The sequence below is a fragment of the Cuculus canorus genome, chromosome 15 (assembly GCF_017976375.1).
Source record: "Cuculus canorus isolate bCucCan1 chromosome 15, bCucCan1.pri, whole genome shotgun sequence".
NCBI classification, from domain to species: Eukaryota; Metazoa; Chordata; class Aves; order Cuculiformes; family Cuculidae; genus Cuculus; species Cuculus canorus.
Window position 1 is genome coordinate 18,028,106 of NC_071415.1, and position 19,652 is coordinate 18,047,757.

Genomic DNA, 19,652 nt, shown 5'->3' on the forward strand with positions numbered 1-19,652 from the left:
GTTTTTCAGTAATGGAAAAAATACATAAATGTAGAACGAAGAGCTGTATCCTAACATGTATAAAGGCGATCCAATGTCTCCTTAATAAAAGTTAATGCATTTTTCTGAGACATCCAGCTAAGTAAATGTGCAGAAATATTTAATGAAGTCCAAGAAACATTACACTGAAATAGTAAACTACTCTGAGAACTATGTAGTTAGTGGCTGAACATCTGTTGCATAGGATTCTTGGCATGCAGATATTGTTTCTACAGAAAGCATAAAACTTGTTTGATAGGTGAGATTTTCAGATCTGCCATAAGCTTTTGGACACTGTCCCTATTTGAAATGCAGTTGTGGCCACGCAGATATATGAAGTATGTTATGCATGCCAGAATTTTAGAGCATTGCCCTGTTCAATGCTCTTCCAAGACTTTACCAAATCCCGGATGGAAGCTCTTTACCAGAAATTCTGGTGAATGTGTGTAGTTCATTTGAAGTTGTAGTTATGTACTAGTAATTTCATAGAAGTCCTGTCTAATGTGTTTTGCTTCTGTACTTGACACCCTAACGGCATCTGCAACTGAAAATTTGGGAGTTCAGACTGAACTCTGTGTGATTTCTTTTTGAGGTTGTCTATTAAGATCCTTTACAGTTTGATTTCTCGCTTTTTTCCAGGCATCCTTTTACAGTGCCTATTCTGCAGAGCTTCCTTCTGCAGGAGACATTTACTGCTGACAAAAAGCAAAAACACTATTTCTTGGAAACAAAAGTTTTGATAAATGATGTGGAGGAAACAGTTCAAACTCTTACACTTGGTTACAAACCTGAAAAACCCTATGTGAGTTATACCAGAATTTCCTTTAATCTGGCATACCAAAAAAGCCAGTAAATAAGTAATTTACTGTATGTATCTTATGTTCCTTGCATTTCCTCTCAAACTTTTTTTTAGATTTGTGCTGGCTTAACTCATCCTTATAACCCCAGATTGTTCCCAAAAGAGGTTGAAATGTGCATTTTAACTCAAAGTCACCAAAATGTGAGTAAATTTCCCACTAAGTTCAGGTAGGAGAGATTTGTTACTTATTTATTTCCAGTTTATCGTCTTTTCAGGCCGAACTTGCTATAGGTCTTTAGTTCCTCACCATGTAAATGCTGAAACCAAAATGATGTGTTTGGTGCTTCTGTAATACAATGTTTTGTAGAATAATATTTAATAATATGTTGTATAGTAATTTATGATAATACTTGTTATGTTATTTAAAAATATTATGCATGAATATTAATAATAAGTACTGGGAAAGAATGAATTCAGGCTTCTCACCCTTGTCTAGGTGTAGCTACTAATCTTTCTTACCAAATGCAATTATTTCTTTCCTGCTTTGCTCATTTTTCCTTCTGAGCCCCCGTGTAATCACTCACAACTCTTCCATTTTTCATCATATGAAGGGGTGACAGGGTTAATACTCGATGCAATTTGCTTGTTCATATTCTTAACACCTAGGTGAAGCATGAACTTGAAACTACCTTGAAGGTCAATAAGGAAGATGTTCTCACCTTTCTAGGGAGATATCAGGACAAATCCAGTGAGGCAGATTTTAGACATCTCTTACACATGGATGTTACACATTCATTCCAGGTATTGGTAGTTCTCATTTATAGCATTTTATTTTTTATACCTCAGCAGCTGTTTATTATATTGTTTTTAGACCTATAGTTACTTTTACACTTGTAAACTTGCTAGTTCAATAGAGTCCTGGCCATGACAAAGACTCTAGGTATCTCAGCAGATCAAATCATAATCTGTCTTGCAAGAAACGATGCATTGACTTCTTATTTTCATACATTTTTAATGTGTTTGGTTTATTTTCCAATGTCTTTGGATAAAATTGGTAGAATGTTTTTACACACACGTGCTTATACACATCCTCCATTTCATGGTAAAAGTTCAGACATTAGATCACATAAGGCGATTGATAGGAATGCAGTGATTATGTTTACATTTTACTTTGTCTAATAGCTTGAGTTTCCACAAGCAATGGGCCTAAGCGGGGAGCTGTTTTCCAGGCAGGCTAAACTGGAATACTTTGACTATGGTGTGAGTGTAAAAGCCATCATCAACAAGAACATGTCTTCACAGGTCAGTTCCCTGATTATTACAGTCTTGTTACTTGAACTCGTGGCTTTTGCAGTTCATTCACTCAGACCTGTGTTGAGTCTCTTGCTTGTTGCATGCATTAGGAATACGTGTCAACCTGGCAGTTGTTTAGCTTTGTGCTATAAATTGATTTGCAACTACGTTCAAGTGTGGGAACACAAATGTATGTTTGTGTATGCTGCAAAGCTGGTCAGGTCATATGGAATTCAAAGGATGTAGTGGAGAGGTGTAAATTGTTGGGGAAACAGTTAACTTTTTATGGTTAGGGTTTGTTCTGGCTAGGTGGATAAGTGCAGTTGGAATACGTGGCTTGTTTTTTTGACTGAAATTCAGAAAACTCTGGAAGTCAAGTTAAATTGTACTTAAAATTCCAAATAGTTCAGAATTTTTTGTTGAAAGCTCTAGCATGGTGATAGGCCTATATGCAAAATCAGGTGTCATCTGTAGCATTTATTACCAATTCAAAAAGTTCTTTCACTAGCCATAAGTTTATCCTGTGTAGTGGGTTGTGAAGGCAGAGAGATCACTTATCCATTATTTTCACAGACAAAACAGACTCACCTTGGGCAAGATTAATTTAATAATATTAGAGTTAGATAGTGAGAAACAAAGACAAACACTAAAACCAGCTTTCCTCCTCTGCTCCCCACCTTTTTATCTAAGGTCTAACTTGTCTGCAGTCTCATTCCTCAAACTGGTGTTTCAGTATTCTGCATCATGATTTGAGATCCTTAATGTCCTGCTCTTTTCTCTATGTGTAGGCCCAGGCAGCCCTAAAGAGTTACGGTGAGAACAATTTCAATGGCTCTCTTTATCTTCGTTCCGATGGAAGGGACGTGCTGATGCTGGAGGTTGATATGAACAATGAAAAGAGGAAGACTGCCCGAGCTGTCGAATTGAGGGCTTTCCTCCATCAGACAGTCCTGACAAACGCAGAATCAATACAGTTCCAGCTCATGGGCAAAATATTTCCATCAAGGTAGAGAAATCAGAATTTTGGTTAATAGAAGAGCTGAAGAGTGTCCTGTGATGCATATTTAAATGGAACTACTTCTATATAGCTGCACTAGAAGCCACTGAACCAATGCCATTTCATGCGTTATCCCTGTTATGGACATGCTTTTGCTCTTTGTGTTTCATATATTGGTATATGTCACATTAATATGTCCTAGTTGCTTTCCAAGGACTGTGTATAGAGATAACTTGAATGAACAGTTGGTCCTGTTATATTTGGTTTAGATCAGCAGTTGTTTTTTTCCTCCCCCTTTGTTTGTCCTCTCAGAATAGTATTTGCAAGCTGTTCCAATGGACAAGGGCAGTTCCCAGTGTTTATCATAAACTTTTATTAGGCATTATGGAAAGATCTGAGGTGGCAGGGGTTGGAAACAGAAATTTGGTCCTCTCAGGTTTCATCTGTCTTTCAGCTGATTTTTCATATTTCACAAATACAAAAGTGTGCAGTGAAGGAGCTGATGTTTTTGTGGAGGACCCAGTGTTTAGCAGTTTAGGAGTTGGGTGAGATAACGAGAATGAGGAAACAGAGTTAAAGAAAACAAAAGCTATTATAGTTTAGTTGAAGCTCATTACATTTACTAGTGAAAGACAAGATAAAAGATTCAAGAAAGATATTTCAAGTGTTTCTGCGGCTTAATTGCAGTTCTGGACTTCCAATAGTACATTCATTTGTTTTAAATACCAGGGCAGGCTGTAACAGAGCAATTTGTTGCAGCCCAGTTCACATGAAGTAAAATAGGACAGTTAAAATTCCTGGAATGACAATGTAATTGTGATTTTTTTCTACAGGGAGAAAAAAGAGAAAAATAAATGATTTTAATATTTCTGGGGAATTGCTAAAAAATGCAGTCTGTCCAGACTTCAGTCACTGACTGATAAAATGAATCTTACTTCCCTGAATTATGTTCACTTCTTCCCATGAAGTGGATTTTCACTGAGGTTTTACTTGTCCATCAGTCTTTCAAGAGGATTCCAGTTTCTAGGAGGAATGTCTTAACAATATGAAAATACGGTTGCCTTCACTTGTAGGTATTTTGTGTAGTATACTGGAGTCTAGAAAGTCAGACATTTCAATGGACAGGTTGTTGAAGGCAATGTGAAAATTGTGTCTCAGTCTTATGCCTGAAACACTGAAAATTGAGTTTCTTGTTGCTCCAATAGGTTTCCCTAAAAAGCTGTGCTGAATTTCTCCAAGACTCTTAACTCAGAGCCAAGATAAAATAAATAATTTTTGGTTCATTTATCAAAATGAATGGTGGTGGCATTTGTAATGGTTGTTTAAGCTGAATTCTCAATGCAGCTTTTAAATCAGCACTGAAGAGAGATTTTATGTTGTGGCAGAGAGGAGTTAATTTCCAACTCTATCTAACTCTGCTAATAAAAGAAAAAGACAATCATAACGAAAGCATCCAAGCAATTTGAAGAAAAATCAGTTTGCCAGTCTGGAAGGCTTTACTAAGTAGTTTTACTGAGTGGTTTTATAAACATCTGGTGCATAGCATGTACTTACTGCATCTGACTCAAAGATACACAACACTGGAACAGTGGCCTAGAAATTCTGTGGAGTCTCCAGACTTGGAGATACTCCAGAGCTGCCCACATGCGATCCTGAGTACCCTTCTCTCATTGATCCTGCTTTCAGTGAAAGGAGGGTTGTTTTGACAATCATGAATTAAGCATAATAATAAGATCTTACTAGCAATTTTTATCTCTGTCTTTTTAGACTTTTGATATCTTCTGAGATGAAGCTTAATGAAAATAGGCTTCACATGGATTTCATGGGGGCCAGGGAGCAGAAAATTGGTTTTGTTTTGTCCCTAAATGGAAGAATCCAACACACATTTGCTGGATTAGAGACCATACCTCACCTTCTTTCTCTGAATGGATTACTGAAGTGCAAAAACAACATTCATGATGGTACTTTTTTACTCTGTGTTTGGCTGCTAAGTCTGCAGATATCTGAGGAAGCTGACTCTCCACAGTAATCATTTTTGCCTGTTGCAGGTAACATCAATGTGATGATCAACAAAACACTCTACGGACTCCATCTCAGGAACAGAAATGTGTTTGGGAATACCACTGTACACAATATCACTTTTGCTATGTTTCAGAATGGCAGTCGGGCAATCCCAATGGAAGCAAAACTGAAAGGCCACCTGGAGCTGAGTAAAGAGTTGAAAAAGGGGCTAGCTAGCTTCCAGGTGGATGAGAAAGCCCTTTCTGTAGATTTTTCCAATGTCATGAGTCGTGAGCACAGTGGAGTCAGTGGGATGTTCACACATAATATCAGCTTTTTGAAAAATGCAGGTATGAAGAAAAGTTTGGCTTGTAGGTGTGGTGTACTGAGGTGTCAAGGTTAATTAATCTAAAGGAACGCAGTCCAGTGGAAATAGATGAGTTGCCATTGCTCACACTGGAACAAAATGTGATCCAGTCTTAGCAACATTCTTTTTAATGTTGTTGGGAAAATATAGATCTATTTAAACCCTCTTTGAACTGCTTCAGAGTAAATGATTTCTCTCTTGTACATCTGTATTTCTGCATGCTGATCAGTTCCTCTAAGCTTACTTTTATGCCTGTTTTTACTTGGGGCACAATTGAGACATTGAAATTCATTGAATAAATCACACTGAAGACTAAAATGTGCCAGGTGTTGTTTCCTAAGCAAAATCAAGGGTTTTCATGAACTAAAGTTATCAATAATCTTAAATGGATAAATTACCTTTGTCCCTTTGGAAAGAAGAAACCTGTTTTGAAACAGCTGACTACTGGAATTGGACTTAATAACTGTTGATAGATATCCATTACTAAGAAAAGAAAAATCCTTGACTTCCAAAGTACATGCCACATTTTAATTTAACAGTCTTTTTAATTTGATTTTCATATGGTCAGTGATGTCCTTTCTTACTGTAGTATCAGTAAGTGTCTGTCTTTTCTTATGAAAAATTATAGAAGGCTTCTCTTAATCTGTAATACATCTTTTCTATATTTCATAACAACAAGCTGGAAGTATTGTGTTGATTCTGCTTCCTTCCCTGTCAATAGGATTGCCCTTGGATGGCATTCTTGCTGCCATGTGTGACCATGGCACAAGAAATCACACCATTACTATAGCCCTGCAGAGTGGCAGTGAAATGATTAGCGCTGTGTTTGGAGGTCAGAGATTGTCCACAGAGCCTCCTAAATCCCACCTATCTGTGAGTTTAAAGCACAACATCTCAAAGATAAAGAAACATGGGATCCCTTTTGTTGTGGAAGCTGATGGCTATTATGAGGTTAGAAGAGTTTTGCCTGTGATTATTTAATTTCTAACAGAACCATTTCTGATAACTGTAGATTATTCCTGTGCAATTTATTCCAAAAGCATCTGCATTTTTGGGATATAATAAATTACTATTTGAAAGAAAGATGTTTTCTGGCTCATTGTCATACTACGTACCTGTCACCTGAAATCTTGGAGCTGAATCTAGACTAAATGAGATGCTATGTTCCTGACATGGTTTAGGGGTTGATAGGAATGGTTGGACTCAATGATCCTAGTAGTCTTTTCCAACCTAATGATTCTGTGACTCTATGAATCATGTATGCCTTAGGACTCAAATGTATGCTCTCAGCATGTTTTTGAGCCAGAAGGAATTATTGATATGTGGCACTCGGAGGGTGTAGCATAACAGAGAAAATCTGTATTTGAAATGAAGCCATTCTGATGAATTTGCATTTTTATTTTACCAGTGCTGCTGCCCTGACACAGGCTGTGATGTTTAAGTACAGTGACACAGACTGCCTTATGCCAGTCGTTGCTGGGCTGTTATTTTTCTTTCTGTGATTTGATTTCTTTTTTGCATAGAATTCCACCAAAAAGATTGCTGCAGGGATAATAACCACAGTGGAGATGGAACAGCTCAAAATTGAAGTAGAGAAAACTACTGGCAGTGCTATGGAAATTTCTCTTTCCCTTCACCATGATGTGGGAGGACTGACTGACATTGTTCCACGTGTACTGGAGGTTAGCAGAAATACTACTGTATGGTGTTTGGATGTAGCTTTCAGCTGCACCTTTTCAACTGTTCAAATTTGCCTCTTGAGAGCAAATTAGCAGGTCAGAAGGGATGTTTAATCTTACAGCTATATTTTAGTATCTTCATGCTTTTTATCCTGAAAGCAGCCTTTTAGCATGCTGCTTTGTATTTTAGGCCTCTCTGCTTTATTTCATGCTCTGAATGGGTTTTGTTGATAATGCCAACAGGTTGCTTGCAGTGGAGAGTTCGCTAACAAACGACTTTCTGGCCTTTGCAATGGAGTAATTGCATTTCATCATTTTGAGGTATTGGCTTCCTTTGTAAACTCTCCTATCAAACACCTACTGTCTTACCTAGTAAGAAGGTACTAAGAGAATTCAAGTACTGGAAGGTGTCACAGATGTAGAAATGGATTTGAGTTAGCTGGAAGTTTTGCACACCCTTTTAGGTATTTTTACTCCCTTAACATTCACAGGTTCAAACAGATCAGATTACTTTTGTATCAAAAACACTACAGGTCCATAGGGAAGGTTGCACTCAGTTTCACCATCAGGCAGTGAATTAATTTATTCTAAATCAGAATTGTCAATAGACTTGCATTCAGGTGATACAGATGTACATCTTAGTGCACAGTTATACACCAAGTGCAGAGTACAAGTAGAGGTAAGGGATGTTGAGGGACCCAAGAGGTGCAATTTTGAAGGCAAAATTCCTGTAGCCTGCAGAAAAAAATCAAGTTGTGCTGCTTCAGAGCTTGATGCAAGATCTTACACCCACCAGAAAACTAATATCATGAGATAAGAGTTGTGCACCAGGCAAAAGGCAAGAATCAGGTTAATGTTTCTAGCTGAAGTCTCCAAACTGATCTTCTGGCAGGTAGAACTGCACTCAGTATAAATGGTTGTGTTCTGTTGCTGAGCAGCCAACCTGATGTGAACTGGACAAGGGAGCATGGGAGGCACAAGCTGAGAATGTCCTGGTGTACTGGGTTTTGCTCTATTTTCTGTTCTTTCTAGATAACCATTTGTTTGTGAAAGTCGCTGTGGCTCTTGAACTATTCAAGAAAGATAACCTTTATAATCTGACGTGTTCTTAAGAACGTGTTAAAAACGTCTCTTGTGAGTGACATTACAGAAGATTACATTTGTCTCTAGAAAGACAGCGATCACAGTGATTGTAATCCCATGTATGTTCTAATGCTAAAAAAGACAATCATTTTTCACTTTCTTCCTCATTTAAAATGGATACAACCTGGTCACTCCTGCTGAGGTCTGAGAGGAGTCAAACATATTCTTACATTGCTAGAGCTCTGTTTACTTATGGTAAAACCAGAAGTGGTGATGCTAAAAGTAATAGCAGTTGAGTTTTCTGGTATTATTAATTATTTTAACAGAGTTATGAAGTTGGGAGGGGTTCTGATATTTTTATTATAGAACTCTGAAATATTCTGGGCCATCTCAACCATTACTTTAGGCATTTATAAATATGCAGGATGAATACAAAATGGTGTCAGGGTAGTAGGGAAATTGTTCTCTTTCAGTGACATGAGCATTTAAAACCAGTACGTGGCCTGACAAGAAAACAAATGTGACAAAAGTTTTTCCTGTAATGTTTCAGACTCCAGCAAGAATTTTACTGAATGGGTCAATGTTCGCCAACAGCTTTCCTGTCATCTTCTTTGGGCATGTTTCTTTTCATGACATGTTTGCCTGCCTCCAACTCCGTGCCAGCATTAACATTCAGCCTCATTTGGAGATTGATTTCCAGCATTCTTTGCCTCTGCTTCAGTCTCTGGGAATTGACAGAGAGAACCAAGTGAGAGTCTCAGCCATGAGAAGTGACAAGTATAAGGGCATGCTTAATATTGTCCTTGGGCTTTGCAGTGTACGAGCTGATGGACAAGTGAGTCTGGCAAGCAATGAGACAGATACAGAATGGACACTTACTTTTAGAAACAAGTGTGTCAGTCTAGAGGTAAGCCTAAATTGTTTTCTGTATGGCATTATAGTCTGTGTATTTGAGATCATGGTGAATCACAGAAAACTATCTCCTGACACTATTAATTATGGAACGGACACTTTTGGTCATTAAAGTTGTTCTGGCAGAGCAATGGGTTAGAGCGCTTGCAGACGAGAGTGTGTTTGAAGATGAGAATTTGGAGTAACACAATGAGATGTTACTGCTGTTGCCATAAAATAGTTGCTTAATGCTTTTTAATTATTTTTTTCTCTTAGAATCTACTGAAAATCACATAATTTCTGTTTGAATTCTGTTTGAATTTTGAAGGTTTTCTTTGAGGTTATGAACTTTTTCTTCTACATTGCTTATGAAAAGGTTGTTGTAGGGTTTTTTTTTTCCCTGTACCTTTTTTTATTGTTTCTTTTTCTGTTGTTCTACAGAGAAACTTTCATTTTCTCTGTGAAACAAGCCATCCTGGATGGTCCTTTTCAAAAGCATGTTGGGTCAGGAAGAACTTTCTCATTAGTTAGAAACCACTTAGGAAGACAATTGCTTTACCTTGTGTGCTTTCATTAGTATAATCTTTTGTGTTGCAGAGGATGGGATTGCCTCATACTGTAGCCTTTGGGGGCTCATTTCAACAGAACACCTGCAACACTGGCTTGTTAATGAACCTCCAGTGTGACGGCAGAACAGTTGATGTGCAGATAGACACTTCCTGCGAACATGAGTATACACTCCAAGGGATGCTCAGGCATTCAGTTCCCTGGCTGAGTCAGCTTGGGCTGCCTTTTGAAAACTCTGTCCTGTTATCTGCAGCCACGGACTCCACCACTGAGAGCATTTTGTTGCTGCAGGCTGGCCAATGCAAACTTAAGGCTCGAGGAGATCTCTATGTTCAGAACAAAGCTGAATGGACGCTGGAAACAGAAACAGAGTGTCGGCTTCTGCAGGTAGCTCTGGGAGGCTTTTTAAGAGATTTGTGAACAAATGCAGGCCATATAGGGTTTTAGCAAAAATAACAATATTTGAGTGTTGGAAAGCCACTCTAAAGACACACCTGTCTTGCAGGATTAGGCAAAGAAAGTGTCTAATGTATCCTGTTCATAGGCATTCGTTGTAGCCTAAGCTTAGTTCAGTCTTTGCAGCTTGTCGCCTTCGCAGACCAAGACTGCCTTCTAGGGCTGAACAGCAGTTCTGGTTTGTCAAAGAATGTATTTGGTCTGTCTTTTTTATCAAAGTAGAAATTGTGAAATTGCCTTGGTTCTTCTGTCTAGCCTTACTGACTGTGTTAGAAATAACAGCTACTGCGTATTTAGGGGTTATTTCCAGATGTTCATAGGTATTTATGTTTTGCTTCAAACTCCTCAGTTTAAACTTCTTCAACTACGAAGTAGCAATATAACAATAAAAATGACAAGAAAGTGTATGTCACACATAGTGAAGACGGTATGAAAACCACTTAAAGTATTAAAAGTAGTAGAATTTTCAGTCTATTTACAAATATTTTGAAAGCAAGAGAGGAAAAATTTCATTTTGGATGTTACACTCCAAGACAAGCTTGGGATTTTAGTATAAACCAAAAAATCCTTCAAACACCCAATGCAAGAATGTCTGTTAGGCCTATTTTTTGTGGGTTAGTTTGTTTGAAAATTGAGATTGTTCTGATCTGAATGAAGCACAGGTGTTGAGGAAACTCTGTCACTGAAGAAATAGCCACTTTGCATTTTTGTAAGTGTAAAGCTTCATATACATGCAGAAGTTGTAAATTCTGCAGGGCAGTCCTAAAATCTTCCCTCAGACCTTATTTAGGCAAAATTGCCATCTTACTGTTGGGAAGGAGAAAAATGGCAGTGCAGAGACAGTAGTTTTTGTCTGTGGTACTGTAACATGAATTCTCCTTTCTTGTATGTTCACGGGAGAAGAAAGAAGACTCAATGCTGACTTGTCTTAAAGTATATGTATAATCCAAAGGTGTTTTTTCAATCTTGACAGGATCTCGGTATTCCAACTCGATCACAGCTCACAGGATCTATTCAGAAAGACAAATGCCAAACAGAACTTCTCTGTGTCCTTGAAACAGAAGGTAACACTGTCCAACTTGAAGTGAGAGCAGAGTGCAAGCCAAAGATTACACTGGAAATTCAATTCAGGCATGACCTCCCTCAGCTGAAGGAAATCCCAAGAGAAAATAAGCTGTCCATCACTGCACGAAACCACTTAAAATACCATATCAGAATAGGAATGAAAGCAGGTGTTTGTGAGCTTCAAATGAATGGGGACTTTGACCCTGAAAAGAATCTTCAGTGGAAAATATTTATAGGAAACAAATGCCAAACAATTCAGGTATTAGAAGGAGGGTTTTTTTTGCTTTACTCTTTAATTCATATTTCTAAATTGGTACCTTGGCACCTACCAAAGTCAAAAGAAAATAGTCTAATAATTTCAATAGTAGCAGCGAAACAAGAAAAACATTCTCTTCTTTTCATGTGTACATCTTACTTTTGGAAACAGTCATTCACTCTGTTTTTGTATCTAAGCCAAATTTTCTATGAATCATCACCTTCATTTAATGAACTTGCTTGTACTACCCCGATACTTTTTTTTTTTTTTTAAACACAGGTGCAAAATCTGCAGGGTTTTAATCAGAAATAATGAGTATTCAAAGTTGTCTTTGGCTTTATCAGTGATTACAGTTTCTCAGCAATTTAACAACCAAATTCTAGAATAGTTTTAAATTATGTAAAGTAATCTTCAGGTTTATAAAAAAGTGCAGTTTCTTACAAGCAGATGTGTAATGTGTCAAGATCATTGCGGAGAACATGCAGAGCGAAAAAGCTGGCATTAAACAGCAGTAATTTCCTGTAAGACCTCAGTTGAGAAATATTTCGGGGAATTTAGTTGAAAACCAAACACTGACATTGGGAACAAGCTTTGTTTGGACTGCCCTGATGAGCCATTTCTCTGGTAATTCTTGCAAATGCTGGCTGTATAAGTGCCCCTGAGCTGAACCTTAACACTTAAGGTGGCTGACTGAGCACCACCAAATCACACCTCCTGTTTCATTAACGACAGTTAACTTCAGGATTTGATAGGAATCTCACTATAGACTCTGAGTCTGAACAGCAACTAGTAGGGTAACTAAAAAAGTAGTTTCTTTGTTGAAAAGATTTAGCCCAAACAAAAATACAGTGAAAACTGGAGTTCTGTGGAAGGTCACTCCGTATCACACAAACATGCCATCATTTGATGTACAGTCTCATTTTTATACAAAGTAAAGTAGGCGAAGTCTTGACTCTGGGTCCATCAACTTGGTTGGCATAAGATGTCTTGGGAGTCCCTGTCTCTGAAGGAGGCTGCCGTGCCATTGTCTAGGAGGAGCTGTGTGAGCTGGGGAATAAGTGGCTTTCAGAGCTTCCGAAGTAACGGAAGGCAGTGTGCCATGCCCCCCCCCTCAGCTAGTTAGTGTGGTACCCTGAGCTCCTTTTTCCTTTTGACAGAGGAGTGGCAAATGGCACTTTTTTTCCCTAATTCTTGCCCAATAGGTTGTTTTACCAGGCCAGACTGTTGTAGGAAGGTAGGGGAGAAGAAATTCTGCAGCAGGATTTCCTGAAGTAGCAGTTCTAAATTTAGCTGGGTTACACACTGACTTTGCTTACTGAAAACCTTGTATTGGAAATCCTGCTGTCACAGTGCTTGGCCTCTCAAAGATCACACCAGTACACAGAGGGGTGTGTGGAAAGTTTGGTATGTTATCACAGTGTGATCTGTGGATTTAAGATACACGTCAGGGTAAATATGGATATACAAAGAAGACTCTTACCGTCCCTCTTCAAAAAACAGAGCTGCCGTGATGAACCTATGTGTACTGTCTGCTTTCACTGGATCTATGGATGCTTTTGGTGACAGAATCAATGCCAAGAGAAAATAAATTGACTTTTCACTTAAGCAAGAAGAGCTGCCATGTTGTCCTGTGTTTATCCTGGCTCACTTATCAAACATATGTCAGACGTATGCAAAATAGAAATGACAAAATGTATAAAATGCAATAAAAAGCTGTCAAGAGTTTGGAAACATCCTATGGATTATATACTTTTGTTTGTACAGGACCTTGGAGTGCCAGCAAAAATTGATGGTTCAGGCTATGTTTTGATGGATAAAATGAACATAGATTCACAGACGTTGATCACTGTTGATGAAAGTAAATTACAAGCACTCCTGATACTAAAAGTTACTGATGTAAGTATCTTGCAGACTGTTAGACTGCATGTACAAAATACTAAGTGAAATACTTTAAACTATGCTTTTTAGGAACAAACGGTTAGGCTTTAGTAATAAATGCCAGAATAAAAATAAAATCTTTTAAAATCTGGCACCTGTAACGCACAATAAAACAGGTGTATAGGATACAGGCTATGGCACTTCCTGAATAATTTCCTTGCTTTCCTCTTTTTGTGTGTGTGTATAGCTATAGAGAGAGTGCTACTTCATGTCCCTTATATTATATGACAAATCTGACAAGACATGCAAACCCACAAATGCTGATTTCAGTCCAGCTGTACAACAGGTACTCCAATATAACACTCTTCATTCATCATGAAAGCATACAGCAATGCACAAGAAGAAAAAAGATTGTGATTTATAGTGATCAGTAGTTTACATTGCAAAATAACAGGCAGTGATTAATTGAGACACTGGTGTTTATTTCTTCAGTAAGACAACAGCACAAGAAAGACTATAAATCTCTTGCTGTCCTGTTGACAATCACAATTCTGGCTTCTCTTGCTATCAGTGCAGGAGAGCAGAGCACACAGAGGTCTTCTTCCTTGCGACTGTTCACTTTCTTGCCATGACTGGTAATGTCTGTATATTCCTGTGCTGTAGAGAAACAGATAGCTAGGGGGAGTTCTTTGCCACCAGAGTCACATTTACACCTTTTTCCCTCAGAGCTGAAATATATGGGGTTTTATCTAATCTGTTTTTTCTTTTACCCATGTAAATTCCCTAAGTTCAATGCAATTGGTTTTAATTAGAAGTAGGACAGACAGATTTGCTAAAATTCTATTTTGAGCTGTCCATTGCAGCAAGCGTTGGGTTCTATACATGCTTTGCTATATATGCTGTGAACTATTAACAGGATATACAGGAGTTAGATGCTGTGCTAACCCATAACATTCAAGGAGCTGCTGACATTGGCATTCCTATGAAGATGTTAGTTGATGTGATATCAGAAAAAAACAGTGACATCTATAAAAGGCTTCTTCACTTCTGTGTGAACAGCAAGCAAGTAAGTGCCTCCTCCATATTGTTTAAGATGTGAAATAGAGGTTTAAGTGAGCTAATTGATTTGGTAAATATTGTTTTTCCATTTAAATAGCTGTGCATGAGGCTCTTACAGGAACACTGCAGGGACTGATTTGGTTTTAAAGGCCTTAATTAAATAAATGCAATATCTTTCAGCCACTCCTTCTATACAATTGTTCTTAGTAACAAATTTAACATCCATGACTCCCATTTGCAAACTGTATCAAACATTTCTTATCGTTTTCATTTGGTGCAGCACGTTCCCTATTACAGGGCAAAGTTGTGACATAAAAAAATTAGAAAGTTTTTCACCATAAATTTCTCATAGTTTTCATAATTTAACGCTAATAAGTAATTAATACAACAGTTAAAATTAATCAGAGCAGTCTCAATATCAGAGTTGTGCCACAGTTAACTTTTGTCACCTTTTATTTGGACTGAGCAGATTACAGAGGAACTGAGCTTTGTCTGGAAGCTGGATGTTGTGTCTCTTAATTACAAACTGACTCATAACATAGAGACACTGAAGGCTTTGCAAATAGAAGACAGGATTGAGTTGCAGGTAAGTTGTCACACAGTGACAGGGGAGATGTGAATCCAGCCTGCTTCCTTGATGGAAGAAGTGTCTATAGAAGTCAGATGGAAGAGAGTGTAGGTGTGACATTTTACATTTGTTATTTAGGTGAAATTTTTTATCCATCTGTCAAGAATGGTAGAATTTCACTCATTCAGTTGTTAACCTTGGTATCTCTATCACCTTTCCTACTCTGTTATGCCATCCTGCGTAATACCATAGCACAGACTTCAAAGTTGCTTCAGAATGCTGCTTCACTTAAAAGTCAAGATTTATACAGGAGAAAAAGCTTATTGCTATGAAATATAGCCCAAGTGGAGCAAACCACAGCCATAAGCAATCTACCTAATGTCGGGGTACAAGTGGGAAGATTGTTCTCAACATCTTAAAATACAATCTAGCTTTCATTAGAGCGTTATTCTGAATTAAGGTGCCTGTGTTGTTGAGAATGAAAGCTGAGGTGGTGCATTTGTAAGTATTTCTAGACTCAGTGTTCATCTTTACCTGCACTGTACTTGTAAAGTTGGGTCTTCCTTACCTTTAACCAATTGCCAGAGAGAGCAGCAATGTCTTCTATTCTTCAGTATGTGATTTGAAGTGGAGTATTTATCATTCAAGTACATTGCAGGATGTGTGAACTAATTTTTTGTGCAAAATGAATGGCCTGGGACATTTGAAATCTGTACCTGTGCGTACGAGGACTGCCTTGGAAAGAGCTGGGAAAGATGAGACAGAGAAGTGTGGTGGTGGTAAAATGAAATGTCACTCTAATGGACAGTTAACAAATCAGTCACGTCCTTGCCATGCAGATTGTACTCTGTAACCCATCAGAAGTAACCCTTCCCCACAGGAAGCTGGGGAAGGTGCTCTCTGTCTAGATGGAGGGTGGAGATGGAAAACCACTTAGCTGCTTGTGCTCCTGATGGAATAAGATTTTCCTGAATTTGATCGTTGTCACAATACAAATGGGTCATACTTTCTCCTTCTGTTTTAAAGATGTCTGTATTTTCTTCTCTCTCTTCCCTCTCCTTCCTGCTCTTTTTCTAAAGTTGAAGGTGGAGGGGAGTAGAGATGCTCACTTTGTTCCTGACGGGATGGAGGAATAGCTTGCTGGACCAGACCATTTCATAGGAATAAGAGGTTGGAGGCCAGCTCCCAATGTGTGAACAGCCCTGGGCACAGCTGAGCTTGCAGCATGCACTGCATGAGGAAGGCAGTGCATTTTAGCTCACGTGCCTGGTCTGTCTGATAGCTGCAGTGTATCTTGTAAGCGGAGGTGAATACTGATAGGATTTCACAGTTTACATTCCAAATCACAGAATCACAGAATCACAAGGTTGGAAAGGACCCATTGGATCATCGAGATCATCAATGTTTTTTTCCTCCCAGACTGATTACCTGGCATATTTGTTTATCCGACATATGTAAGCCTACTGCACAACTCTTATTCTTTATTAACCATGTAACAGTTTGAATAGGATTAAGGACGGCCGTATTGGAGAATATCATAGAATCATAGAATGGTTTGGGTTGTAAGGGACATTAAAGATCACCCAGTTCCAACTCCCTGCCATGGGCAGGGACACCTCCCACTAGATCAGGCTGCCCAAGGCCCTATCCAACCTGGCCTCGAACACCTCCAGGGATTGGGCAGCCATGACGTCTCTAGGCAATATATGTTAAAACCTTGAATTTAAAAATAGAAGGGACATCTGTAACTATGTTTTGTTATTGAATTATACAAGATTTTTTTTTTTTGATGCATCTTTGAGATGATACTGCCTGAACCAAAGAAAGGATCCTGTCTAACAGGAGCTGTACATTTTACAAAGCTGCTTTTTCACAAATTACCATTGTTGTACGCAGGCTGTCTCGAACTTGAAAGTGGTCAAGAGCTTGAGTATGCAAGTGCATTATGGTGCTCACCTAATGATTCTCGAAGGACAAATCCAGGAGTTGGAAACAAGTACCAACATAACTGGGAATTTCCATCAGACTTTGCCATGGCTGCTACAAGCCAGAATCCCAACATCTTTTCAGGTAGTTTATTTTTTTTTTTCATTAAAATTATTACCTTTTATTATAATTTAATAGCCTATGGCATGAATTAAATTACCATTTTGTTAGGTATGGAGACCGATATTTAAAAACTATGGGTGGCTAAAACCTGAACTACTGAAGTGGGAAACTTCTTATTTACTGTTTCTGGACCAGATTATTGCATTCTGATCAGTGTTAGTACAGTGTGTATTGTTGATATTGTAAATCTACAGGAGAGTAGTTTCAGCATGTTTCATCACGAATTGGAATATTGCTCCTAAGTTCTTTAATGGGAATTTTATACTTAACGAAGTACTTCTATAAGTACTGTTTTCAGGGAAGTATTGGCGTACCTACCTTTTGGTAATTATTGGCGGTAAATATGGCTCAAGGATTCTTTAAATAGTCACGTGTTTGTGGGATAAAAGAGAACCTGGTGAGAATTTGACATAAAGCAATGAAGCTGCTGTGGTTTGAAATTCATTCAATTCAACGGACTTGATACTGGAAAATCATAGATGACTAATGAAAGGCTAATATTTTTCTGTTAATAGATTTTTTAAATAAGTATAGACTGGAGAGGACTTTCACTTTGATTTGTCTTTTGTTTTAAAATTAAATAGTATTTAAATGTTATTTCAAGAACATATATCTACATGTCATTTTTTAGATAGACATGTTTTTTCACGGGAGAAATGCTACTCAAGAAAGATATATGCACATTGCAGCTGGAGAAGCATCAATTACATATATCATAAACTCCTCTTATGTTGGTAACCACGTGGATATCTTTTGCCAAAGTCTACATAGTAGCAAGGCACTACAGGCATTTGGCTACCCTAAGACAATCAACTTGATTCTCAGTTTACAGAAAGCAGGTAGGTACCTGTCATTCTTTGCAGCTTTGCTGTTTTATAATAGGTTTTTGAGGATGTTTCAACTGTTCTTTCAACAGCTACAAAATAAGATTTGCTGGTAGTACCTAAAAAGGGACTTTTTCTTGAATGTAAATAAAATTGACACATTCTGAGTTACGCCAGTCTGTCCTCAAAACTTGCCTCAAAAGAGCAGGAATTGCTGAGGTTACCAGGCACCGGATCAGTACCAATATTAGTGGCACCATCTCCTTTCACGTATTCTGAAAAAGCAACAGAACAACAGTTGGCTTTCAGGACAGCCGCCAGAATGGTTACTGTATGATTGCAGTCATTATTTATTTTTCAAATGTGAAGTCTGGTAGGAAAGTGTTGGAAAGGTCTTTAAGCTGTGTTGTTTGTGCAGTGTTGGTTTGCTATAGCTGGAACTGAGGGGATCACTAGAGGTCAAAACAGCTCAGAGCTCTTCTCTAGAAGTGGCTGTTACTTGCCAAGTGCTGTAGTTGGCTTTATAAGCTAGTCAGCTATAGCTGTAAAAATACATTACTGTTGGGAGCTGACTTGTCCCTTAATGCTTGTACATAGGTATGCAAGCTCTGTTAACTCAAGACTTTTTATGTCCAAGAACATCCAAAAAACCTGCACTTCTCCAACCACAGAACAAAGCTCTTGTCATCCCTTATAGATGACTGCCACGATGAATATCTTAACACAAAAACTGGATGGATCAGTTTTATGCAGGGAGCACTGAAATTCATCAAAAATGAGCCCTCAAAAAGTCACTGTTTTGTTCTTGCTATTTAGAAAACAAAGCCAAGTCCATCTGTGAAATCCAGTATGACGACAAGGACATAACTGTGACTATGGATGTTGACACAGACTTTCAAATCTGTAGTGCATTTGAATTCATGGCAGAGGTGAAACATTCAATATCACTCCTCCATCATCTGGGACTTCCCTTTTTTCTCCAGGTAAGAAACTGCAGATCTTTCGTTGTGCTTTGATGAGAGCTGTCATCTGTGTTACACTAGCATGAATCGAGAGAATTTCCAGTGGCCTCAGTGAAAATAATCCAGGTTTATACAAGTGTGGGTGCGAGATGACTTGACCTGCCTTATCTGAATCCTTGTTTAACTGAGGTACACAGCTGATGGTCTGTTTCCAAGGAAAGTCAGCAGGTACCCAAAATGCCTGATTTCAGGATTAATCATTTCAGGAAGGCACTCATTTACTGTCACTTCCTTGTTGATATGAGTTACTAAAGTAGAAAGGAATTTTGGTAGAAAACAGCTGTCCTTCAGACCTAGAGAATTCCTTGGCTTGGTTAGTCCATTTATAGCGTAGATACCTAAAATGTTTCAGTGTTGAATAAACAGAAATAGATTTGTATTCCAAACTACTTGATAGGATCAGTAAAGGCTGCGTGTACCTCTTCATCCTTTGGGACAAAGAAGTATTAGTTGAAGTGTCTCCTTCCCATTTGGAGGGTAATGCACAGAACAGCACATCCAAGTCATCCATCACTTCTCTTCCCCTAAGAGGATGCGTAGCTAGGATACAAGATGAAAGGCAGAGTATGCTGAAAAATAAACATTAGATCAATATTAAACCTGCATATTAAGTATCAGTGTTTCAAGTGATTATTTAATGCCAGCATTTTATTAAAAGACATTAGATATAGCCTCTGTTTCTTCCCCCTTAATCTTTAGTAAAATGTCCTTCATCCTCTA

The 19,652-nt window shown here is 38.2% G+C and overlaps 1 protein-coding gene across 7 annotated transcripts in view; it reads left to right on the forward strand.

The window, feature by feature from the left end:
* The window catches only part of LOC128853691 (uncharacterized), an 84,958-nt gene that overhangs the window by 42,367 nt on the left and 22,939 nt on the right, over positions 1-19,652 (forward strand). For 6 of the 7 annotated variants that reach the window (XR_008452370.1, XR_008452369.1, XR_008452368.1 and 3 more), the window contains exons 32-50: positions 658-820; positions 932-1,018; positions 1,484-1,618; positions 2,000-2,119; positions 2,899-3,116; positions 4,875-5,068; positions 5,156-5,458; positions 6,197-6,426; positions 6,999-7,157; positions 7,398-7,475; positions 8,788-9,144; positions 9,726-10,082; positions 11,125-11,475; positions 13,237-13,368; positions 14,267-14,416; positions 14,879-14,995; positions 16,874-17,047; positions 17,718-17,925; positions 18,727-18,893. Coding sequence is in view for 4 of the 7 variants with exons in the window: in XM_054080222.1 (XP_053936197.1) it covers positions 658-820; positions 932-1,018; positions 1,484-1,618; positions 2,000-2,119; positions 2,899-3,116; positions 4,875-5,068; positions 5,156-5,458; positions 6,197-6,426; positions 6,999-7,157; positions 7,398-7,475; positions 8,788-9,144; positions 9,726-10,082; positions 11,125-11,475; positions 13,237-13,368; positions 14,267-14,416; positions 14,879-14,995; positions 16,874-17,047; positions 17,718-17,925; positions 18,727-18,893 (3,700 nt within the window). In the remaining 3 variants the exon portion in view is untranslated. The remainder of the gene's footprint in view (positions 1-657; positions 821-931; positions 1,019-1,483; positions 1,619-1,999; positions 2,120-2,898; positions 3,117-4,874; positions 5,069-5,155; positions 5,459-6,196; positions 6,427-6,998; positions 7,158-7,397; positions 7,476-8,787; positions 9,145-9,725; positions 10,083-11,124; positions 11,476-13,236; positions 13,369-14,266; positions 14,417-14,878; positions 14,996-16,873; positions 17,048-17,717; positions 17,926-18,726; positions 18,894-19,652) is intronic. The other variant, XM_054080219.1, reaches the window with a different exon arrangement.